Source organism: Cornus florida, unplaced genomic scaffold, assembly GCF_030987335.1.
Source record: "Cornus florida cultivar Cherokee Brave unplaced genomic scaffold, ASM3098733v1 CherokeeBrave_3.0.0_Hap2_Chr11, whole genome shotgun sequence".
NCBI classification, from domain to species: domain Eukaryota; kingdom Viridiplantae; phylum Streptophyta; class Magnoliopsida; order Cornales; family Cornaceae; genus Cornus; species Cornus florida.
In genome coordinates this window covers 34,882,682-34,893,627 of record NW_026775581.1, presented here as the reverse complement: position 1 = coordinate 34,893,627, position 10,946 = coordinate 34,882,682, and the positions used below count along the sequence as shown (strand labels likewise).

The window sequence follows — 10,946 nt, the reverse complement described above, 5'->3', positions numbered from 1 at the left end:
ACAAGTAAACACACATATGTATTGGACACTTGGTAAATGTTATGAATGATAAAATGACCCAATGAAATAAAAGAATAGTGCCAGAAAAAATTCTTGAGTATTTGAGCCGACCCGTGTGATACTCCCCAATTTCCGAACACGGGATGATCAAATCATCACCCATAGATCGGGAGATATTAAACAATTATTAATTAAAACAAGCACATAATACAAATGGATAAATAATAAAATAAAGAATAACGCTGAATGGAAACTATATAACAAATAGTAATCTTCTGATACCAATACTCTGAATAAATCTAATAATAAATATTTTTCCACAATCAACGCAAATCTGCAAATTACAATTCGAGAATCCATAAATTTAGGACCCCTAAATAATAAATCCATTACTGGGAATAATGAATATAAAAGTCTAATGAATCTATTAAATGAAGATAGTATCCTACGTCGATGACTCCGAAAGAGTGGATATGAATGATCTTTGATCTGCACGAACGACCTCTAGGATTGGTACTGTGGAGGACCTAAAAAATAAAAGTGTGGGTCAAACCCACGAATAAGTCATTTCTACTACAACTCAATCAGAGAACCAATAAGCGATACATCCCTAGCCAAACTCATGCAATAGCTACATAATCGATACATAAATATACACACTAAGATACTCACTGGGATACAAGGTAGTCTTAATCGGATAGAGGGTGTCTTATGAAAAATCACACATGAGGTGGTCAAGAGTCCTTTGTACTACTAGGCCGACACATATCCTATATCCAGCTACTCGTCTCTGGTAATATGCGCCTCAGTCCTAACCACTGATCTCGAGACCCTAAGCTCGTACCAGGGCTCACATATAAATATATAATATCATCATCAACAAAGCCATATCTAACAATAGCACAATGTAGCGTGTCTCGATTTATTAGTCAGTCCACCTACTCATCAAAATATCCAACCATATCTAACAATGGCACAAAATATCAAGGACCCTAACTTATTAGCTATCTCAATGATCCTATCTCAAACATATATTGAATCCATCAAACCATATTTAACAACGGTAAACACATATAATTATAGCCACAAAACATGTTTGTAAATCATAAATATATCAACAACTATGATTATAGTTATAAATCCAACAAATACATTTAATTACACAAATTAAAAATCATGCAAGATTAATCTTATAACTTATTAGTTAATTTAATCTTTTCCATCAATCATGAAATATAAGAGTATAATACAATTATAGGCATTTAAATCATATAGCACTGTTCCTAAGGCTTTAGGACATGTTTAGAATTTAATAAAATCAATTCGGGGCCATTCGGAACAATTTTGGAAAAAACGTGGTCCTAGAGCTTGAGCACAGCATCATTGTGTTCGAACACAACCCCCAGTGCTCGAGCACTAGTTCACAGAATAGCCCAGTGTTCGAGCACAAACCCCTGTGCTCGAGCACTGGTTCACGAGACTAGTTCCGCAAGTCTGTTTTGAGTCTGAAAATCCATCATTACGGGTCCTAAATCATACATCTATGTTACAATTGATTTCCATAATTAATACAAAGCAATTATACATGATTAAAGCTATTAAAACCAGGTTTTTATGCATTAATTTGAAAGACCCAACTTTGTATACATACATATATATACCCATATACAAGTTAATTATAATCCTATTTCAGCTTAAGAACATGTTTAATTCCTCTGTTTAAATTCCCTAAAGGCAAGCTAATGATGCATAGTAGAATACAGAGCTTTCCTTTAAGATTTTTGAATCAAAAACCAACTATTCCAACTTCGGTGTCCTTCTCTAACTCTGGCAACTTTTTCGGTTGTCTTCTTACTTCTCTCTTTCTCTCTCTCTCTCCCCTTGTGCCACAACCTCTTTTCTTCTTTTCTCAAAACTCCCATATCAATAAAACCCCTCTATTGTAACTAACATTTATATATATATATATATATATATATATATATATATATAAGCTACCCATATAACCCTACTCCTAATTCTAATTGGATTAATAAATAATTAATATAATGATATAATATACATAAAATAAATACATACATATATATACACACAAATAATTATATATATTTACACACATGGGCCAGTAGTCTTCCACCCAGCTTCCTCCTTCTTAGCCCAACATCATAATCGATTAACTTAATCCAACTAATTTAAAAATAAAATAAAATAAAAAACCCAACCCAATAAATAAACAATTAACAACTATTAAACTAATACAATTAAATTAACATGTTAAATTGAATAAACAATTGGCAATTGAATTAAATAAATAATTATAATTAAATAATTAATTCAAAAAAAATAATTTAATTAAATAAAATAAATGCTCTGAAAATTAATGGTATTACAACTTGGGCCCAGACAGCCTGAACACCAAGATGAACGAGAAAAAAAAATAGAAAAAAATGAAAAATTAAAACCGATCCTCACAAATTATGATCCTTCAAAGGCCTAAAGTCAAGGCAAAAAAAACTAAAAATAGAATGAGCTAGCAGGATGCCACATATATGCACAAAATTAGGTTATGAAAAAAAAAGAAAAAAAAACCAGTATTCTACTAACAACACAGATATTAGACAATATTTCACCACCAATTTTCTCAACACCGAAACATGAAAACATGCATCGATGTACATAAAATATTAATTATCACAAGTTATTTTATTTTATTTATTTATTTTTTAATAAAAAAATATATATTGGTTTGTACCAACGGGGTCATTAGCTAAATGGTGTAATATTTCCATCTCTAAACAGAGGTGAGGGGTTTAAATCATTTAGTGAACAATGTGTAAGTTCTTAATAAAACACAAATTAGGAGACTAGGGCAATCTCCTTGTTATATAATTCAAGTAAAAAACAAATTATATATATAATTCAAATAAAACACAAATTAGGAAACTAGGGCAATCTCCTTGTTATAAGCGGAGATTATAGATGCCGCATAAGACTACCGGAGGCGAATTAGAGGCGGCAATCCCAGAAGACAAAATAGGAAGGTAAATACTTGGCAAACCGAGACGGATCTCATTCCTTTCAAAGACCTTTTTTGTCTGCGTTTACATTCACCACTGTTACAGGAGACGCCAGCGAGCAACAAGAAACGGAGAATTTCACATAAATGTGAACAGAAGGAGAAGAATATGAAGAATTGGGCTGGAATATAGAGAGAGAATTAACGGAAGCAGAAGGACATTGTTGGAAAAATTATTGAACGTAACAAATTAGTACATTAATCCATCACGAAATTAAGAAAAATACCAAGTAGAGAAGAGAGAGATGGAAAGGGAGATACGGTGGAAGCGAGGAAGAAGATTGGGAATGGGCAGCTTTGGTGTCGTTTCATTAGCAGAGGCATATGATGAAGGTCGTTGCAATTCTCCATTGTTGATGGCTATGAAAACTGCACCACTGTCTCTCTCCTGTTCACTTCGCAAAGAAAGAGATCTTCTTCGGGAACTTGAAGGTTGTCCCTATGTCCTTCGCTGTTTCGGGGACGAAGTTTCGACTGAGAATGGAGTTGAACTGTACAATATTATGTTAGAGTATGCATCCGGAGGAAGTTTGGGTGATTGTATCCAGAGTTCCGGTAAAGGGTTAGCCGAGTATGAAGTTAGACGATACACGAAGAATATGCTTATGGGTCTCAGTTATATTCACGAGCAATGTTATGTTCACTGCGACATAAAGCCCCATAATATCCTACTTGTCGGTGAGGAGGACTCTGCAAGTTTGATTAATCCTAAGTTGAAAAGAGTTGAAAATACTGCAAAGATTGCAGATTTTGGGCTTGCCATGAAGATTGAAGAGAAAAGAAGCCCCAAGTTGAGAGGCACACCCATGTATTTGGCACCGGAGTCGGTTCGTCATCAAGAGTATCAACCTCCTTCGGATATTTGGGCACTTGGGTGCACTGTGTTAGAGTTGATTACGGGGACAACACCATGGCATTGCGAACCACATGCTGAGACTTGTGCTCTTTTGTATCGTATTGGTTTGGGAAAAACGCTGCCAGAGATTCCAAGTTGGGTGTCTGCAGAGGCAAAAGATTTTTTGAAGAAGTGTTTGGTACATGATCCGAAGTCACGATGGTCTGCGGACATGCTCTTAGGCCATCCCTTTGTTTTAACTATGGACAATACCCCTAAGGATGCTAAAGAATTAAGAAGCTGTGCAGATCATCAATTCAGAGTTCATCACTTGATCTTCTAATACAACATGCTATCAACGTTATTGGGTAGGGAAGAGAATTGCAGCAGTGTATCATCCTTTGGAATTGTTGTGGTGATAGGGACACGAATCCCTTGCTGTCAGTATGACTCATACTTTTGCTTTGGTATTTTGATCACTGTTGGATATTAGGCTGTTAATATGTATAGGGACACCAAGCCCTTGATGTTTTTCTAAGCCCCAAGGGTTGTTAGGTTTGTACAATTATTCACATATATACAAATCATTACCTTACCAGAAAAAATTATATATATATTGCTGCAGTTTGGAACATTCCTCCTCCTTAATGTTCATGACCTTATTCACATACTTAGCATATTTAGCACACACTGCATTCTGCTTTAGTTTCAGCTTTTTTGCGGCTTTATCCTTATTGTTAGTTTATTGTTGTTCTGATGGTGGTTTGTAGCTAGGTTTAGTGTATGCCTGGGCTTCATTTTCTGCTGAATTCCTGTTTGTTTTTGGAGTCTGGTTCATGATATTGTGAGTGCTTTGGATGCTTAAAATCTCTGGTTGTCAAATATTGGAAGTGCTTTTGTATATAGTTTTTTATGCCGGTTCTTCTCATTTTGATTTGTTGAATCTACTTGTCACATTGACAACTTTCATTTTGGTATATTTTTTTAAGGCTGTGAATCATTGTGCATTGGCCTTGCTCTTTGAAATTTTCATTTTAGGCTATATCAGCTGCATTTATCAGTTTGAAGTTTCTTAACCTTTGCAGTCCTTGAACATACTCTACTTTTTGCCTTAAAGCAGTTTGCAATGACCCTAAATATTGTGCTTTAATTACGAAACAGAGCTGAACAATTAACTGTAGCAGCTTCAGAAAATTCTTGTAGCAGACCAATTGAGGATCCCATTTTCTTTTCTTGAAAATCCGTTCATTTTGACATTTCCATATAGACCAGCACAGGAGAGAGCCCACACGAATATGATATTCAGAGTTCTCCACAGGAAACCACGTATCCATCAACTCGATGCGATGTACGTTGCTCCCATGATAGACCACTTGGTTGACTAAAATCACGAGTTAATCTACTTAGCTTCTACATGAATTGAGCAACAGGACAAGTTGCTTAAGCCCAAACACTTGACATGTTGCATCTGTAACAACCCTGCCGGCTTTCAACTGTTGCATAACAGGAAACCTCTGATGACAACTTTACCAGATGAAAAAAATGAACCTTCCTGAGCATTTAATCTTCCAAATATACTTCCAATACTGCATCAGAAACCTTATTAGATGATGCCTTCTAGAATCTGTAAAAAAAAAAAATGCATATTTTGTGTGTCCACCCCCCATATCACTAATACGCACCTGCGGAAAAAAAAGCTTGTTTTGTCGAAGTTAGATGTAGGATCCCCTTGAAAGAAGGAAAAGCTTTACACACTCACCATTGATTTTCACGGAATATGAACTGATATTAGGCAATTCATTACCAATTTGATCCACCTACCATCAAAACCTAATTTAGTCATTATTAATTTTCTCCACACACACAAAAACCCACTCCACTTGTCGTGTCCAGTTTTTAGGACATAAAATCAGTTTTGCACTCATGCAACACCTCTTATAACTCGTTGTAAGTCATGGTTTTTATCAGAGCAGGAATAGAGAAGAGTACAGTTATTAAAAGACTTTGTATGATATTATATTTTGCTTAATTTGGACGCGGTTTAATGCTTGAACATAAGTACCATTAGTGTGAGTTTGAGTATAAGAGCAGTCACTTTGTGAAGCACTAAAGGATAGGTTCTCTCAAGTACTCCCACCTCAGAACTCCTGCGGTAACGGAATAATGTCCCTTAATGTCCTAATCTTTTAGTACTTACTTATTTCAAGTTGTTGTGTCCAGTAGAATGTTCATGCTGTACCCTAGGAAATTCAGATACCCAAGCTTAGGATTAAAGGAGGGTTCCAGGTCTAGAGCCTTAGAAAAGCTCTCTAACTCTCATATGTTCGAACATTCATACTAACTCTCATATGTTCAAACATTCATTCTTTTCTCTGGCAACCTTCATGGGAGCCACAAAATAATGAAATGGTCCGTGGGCCAGTAAGAGGCCCACTCCTTGTTGCTGGACTTTGGTGGAGAGTTTCCTATGGAGTAATGTCACTCAAATCAAAAGTTTTAAACAAGATGATAGTTCACAAAACAGAAATACTAATTCATGTAAATTTCATATAATGTCATGTCAACAATATATGTTCATCACTTTTCTTTAGATTTTCAGTTTAATTTTTCGTTTGGACAAACATTTTCTTCATATGAAACTTCATGGCATATTAGTAGAAAAGTTATGGTTTTCTTTCCTTTTTTTTGGGCCAAGCATTTTCTTCAAAGCATTTCTTTTTTCGTGAGATAACAAAAGTGTGACAGTTGCCCTTCCTATTTATGCTTTCCAGTGTTTCAAGTTACCTGCTAAGGTATGTACTCTTCTTAGAAGCAAATTTATAAATTTTTGGTGTTCTGGTTGTGAGAATGGTGGTAATATCAAGTGGCTTAGCTGCGATAAACTGTGTGATCGAAAGTCAAAGGGTGGATTGGGTTTCAAAGATGTTGAGGCTTTTAAGCTAGCCCTTTTGGCTAAAATAATTGCTTGGGGGGTGGAAATGATAGAGGAATCTCTGTTCTTTAAATTTTTTAAACAAAAACATTTTCCATCTAAGCCATTTTCAGAAGCTGTTTGTGGCTCAAGGTCATCTTGGGAATGTTGATTTGGTCAGAAGAATTTTTAATGATAGAGGTGCTGAATTAACCCTTAAAATTCCTTTGACCTGTTGTAATGGTGTGGATAGGAAAGTTTGGGATGTTCATCTAATGGGAACTTCACTATAAAGACTGCTTATAGGCAGGAAAATTCAATTTTTTATGTGGCAAAGATGTCATGACAGGTTGCAGTCCTATGCAATCTGAAAGCTAGAGGTGGGGAAGAAGAGGAATCTACTACTCATGTTCTAAGTCACTGTGAACTTTCTAAGCTTGTTTGGAATCTAGTGCTCATGTTCTAAGTCACTGAGAATAGATTTAGGAGGAATGATTGGCATTTCAAAACAAAAGAGCTGGGATCCTTCTGATGTTCTGTTCAAGGCATCTCAAAACTTATTAAATTTTGGGAGATTTGTTCCAAGGATAGTTGCTGAAGCTTATTTACTGAATTTCATTCTCACTGGCTTCCTCTAGGTAGTGATGTGTTAAAGTTAAATATTATCAAATCAGCAAATGGGGTCTAAGCTCCAAGCGTGCACGGTGTTATAGAATGGGAAGTCTGGCCTTTGTAGCTTAGACAATATTGTAACGACCCAAAAATTTGGCATGACCTCTGCTGAAAAAGGTCCTACTACAACCTGCTGCAAAAATATAAGAAATATACAATGGCCTCACTTGGACCTTAAAATTTATCTACCCTATCCCAAAGCACTGCAATATAATCTAATTCATACACCATCTAATCCAAATGCATCGTAATTACAGTCCCAAAACATGATTTAGAGTCCTAACATATACTGAGACATTTTACAAGAGTTACTCCATGCTCATCATTATAATTACAAGGTTTCCAAACACAAAATTATACAGAACATAATTATATCATTACACCGTAAAACTTTGGTTGTAAAAACTAACAAAACGGTCTTCTAATCCAAATTAAGCTTGTGGTGGAACGCCGTCCGCCACTTTTTTTCCGTGACCTGAAAATGTTAATATAAAGGGGTGAGCAATTTGCTCAGTAGGTGATGCCTAATACACACCTCTTGTAACCCTGTGAATCCAAATAATGAATAGAAATAAAGGCAACGGGATCATGCTATGTCTGGGAAAAATACAATACAAGTTCAAGTCATAATGAAACAAATTCATGCCATGAGATGCAATGTCATGTATGTCGCTCTCCATTTTTCCAAAATCTAATCCATCACTTTTCAAACCGTTAACATAACTCATCCCTTGGTGACTTCTCTGCGACATGAGAGAAGGATTGACTACTGTCCCTAACCCTTGGTAACCCCGCGGCGTCATTTGGGGCTCAGATAGCTCAACCACGCTAGGGTTATTTCCCTAGTTCCCTCTAGGTTATACTAATACCACGGACCCGAGGGTCCCTCCTCGGCGTCCTGGTTTTTCACAAAAACCATTTGTCAAAACTTTTCCCAAACCCCCCCCCCCCCCCCCCCCTCCCCCTTTTTTTTATTTTTTCTTATTATTATTTTTCATTTCTTCCAAAACATCATTCCCATTTTTTCCCAATGAAGTACATGGATGGTTAACGCTTCATATTGTCATGATTGAATGTATTACGCCAACATTTATCATCATATAACAATTCAAGCTTAAAATACTTTACATACTTTACAAGAAATTCCCCAAAATACAACATACTTTCATTCAATGGTAATTTGGCATGGCAACTTGAAATTTAACTCATATAAGTATGCTATTTCAAGTGATATCAAATAAAACACATAATCACATATTTTATTTATAACAATTTAAAAACTTAGAGGAAAAATCAACACAAGTGGCATGTAACGACCCAAACAGGGATTTGGATTGCTAACCGGGTTCTTAACCAACCCGAGGACACACTAGGGTAAAATGGTTAATTTACATTGTGAGAGGGTAATAAGACCTTAAACTAGTCAAATGAGGTCAACAACAATTATTCTAAACATAACATTCCATGATGATTGGTGAAGTTCTATGGTCATCGGATATAAATTCCCAAAGGTACCCTTGGCCAATTCAAAGGGAATCTTGACACTATCCCACTAAAACAACTATAACTCTCTACATGAATGGAATTTTAGGATGAAGTTGGCCTCATTGGAAAGCTAACTCAAAATCCTTAAAAATGGGCTCAAGAATGACCCTATTTGGATTCCGAACAAAGAGGTTATGACCGGCCGAAGTTAAGCATTCTAAGTTGACAAATGAAGAAGGCAAAACAGTGCACTGGGGGACTTAAACTGGTTCAAGATGGGCAGAATGCTCATTCGTGAACCCAAGTTCCCCCCTTGAACCGGTTCAATGGGGCTGAACCGGTTCAAGATGCCCAGAACCTCAAATTTATCCCAAACAGCTTAAAATTGAAATCTTGCGCACCTTGGCACTACTTTGGTCCCTTGGTAACCTCACTCAAAGCCCAAACCTATCCCAAATCTTCCATTTGATGATAAACCAACTCAATTAGGTAATAACAAGATCAAATAAGGCCATACATGAGTCCAATATACCATTAAAATTAAGCGAAAGTGTCATACATAAAAAATGTGGCCTTAAGGCCTTACATGGATGTTAAAATCATAATGAGACCACAAAATACAAATGAATGGTCTCAAGACCATTTCTAAACATGTAGGAGATACAAAATTTCCTCTAATATCATTTACAACAAAAAGGGTTAATATATATACTTTGAACACAAAAGAGTCCAATTCCGTCAACTTTACTAAGATGGTGGTGGATTGTCGTCTGCCATTTCTTTGTCGTACGCTGAAAAAATATTAATAATAAGGGGTGGGCAAAATTGCTCAGTAGGTGGTATCTAAGACACACTTCTTGAGACCCCATGAATCCACACAATGAATAGCAAAATAAGGAAGCGGGATCATGCCATACAGGAGTCAAGTAAAACCACTATATCATCAACAAACATACATAACTCAACCAATTACCAAATGCATCACGTATGCCAATGATGTGCCATGTCATGCAATGTCACTCCCCGTTTCCGAAACCATACCGTTTCAACTTCCAAACCGTTAGTGTAATCCAACCTAAGGCACCTCCAAGGCGTCACGAAAGGGGGATTGACTAACCATCCACGACCACAAGGCACCTCCAAGGCGTCGCATCCAGCCTAGTTAGCTCAACCACACTAGGGTCTCTCCCTAGTCCCCTCTCTAGACCACACTAACACCACGGACCACTAGGCGCCTCCTAGGCGTCCGGGTTTTCACAAACACTTTTCAAAAACTTTTTTCCAAAACAATTTAATTGGTTTTAAAAAAATATATTTTTTCCCTTTTTCTTTCCCAATGGATGCATAAATGTTTCATGATTTCAAATACCAAATTCAACAACTATATTCCATACCTTTTACCCATATCATAATCACAACTTATAAAAGAATATTTTAAACATTTATTTTTGCGATTATGATATTAATTTTTCATGGCAATTGAAATACATAAAGTAAACAACTTGTCATTTCTAAGCATGCTTCTTCACTACAAGGATGTAACTAAATTTACGAACTTATTTATCACATAGCATACATCTACCACTTTACATATAATCAACCATAATCACATAGTCAAAATAATTGAAATTAAACATGCTTATAGTCAATTTAAGAAGGAAAATTCACATAGAACCTAAGAAATTGTGAATTAGAGCACCTCTACCTCAAAAGTAGCCAAAATACATCCCTGGCCGAAAAAGTCAACACGGTAAATGCCGGTCAACAGAAGTCAATGTCGGTCAACGGCTGCAGAATAGAAAACTGTTTGGTGGGAACGTAGCCATCGACGATGAAATTCTACTGTTCCAAAGGCTCAGCTCCGGAATCCAACTCTAAGTGGCCCAAAACCCCCTCTGAAGCCTTAGATCGGAAAATTTCAAAAATTCGTAAAATAATCACCACTCCTCAAAAAATTAAATCCTTTG

General features: G+C 36.2%; 1 protein-coding gene across 1 annotated transcript; it reads left to right on the top strand.

The window, feature by feature from the left end:
• The first annotated feature begins 3,321 nt into the window (after window positions 1-3,321).
• Window positions 3,322-4,254, top strand: LOC132280950 (mitogen-activated protein kinase kinase kinase 20-like). The gene has a single exon (XM_059782696.1). The coding sequence runs from the start codon at window positions 3,322-3,324 to the stop codon at window positions 4,252-4,254; it is 933 nt and encodes a 310-aa protein (XP_059638679.1).
• The last annotated feature ends 6,692 nt before the right edge of the window (window positions 4,255-10,946 follow it).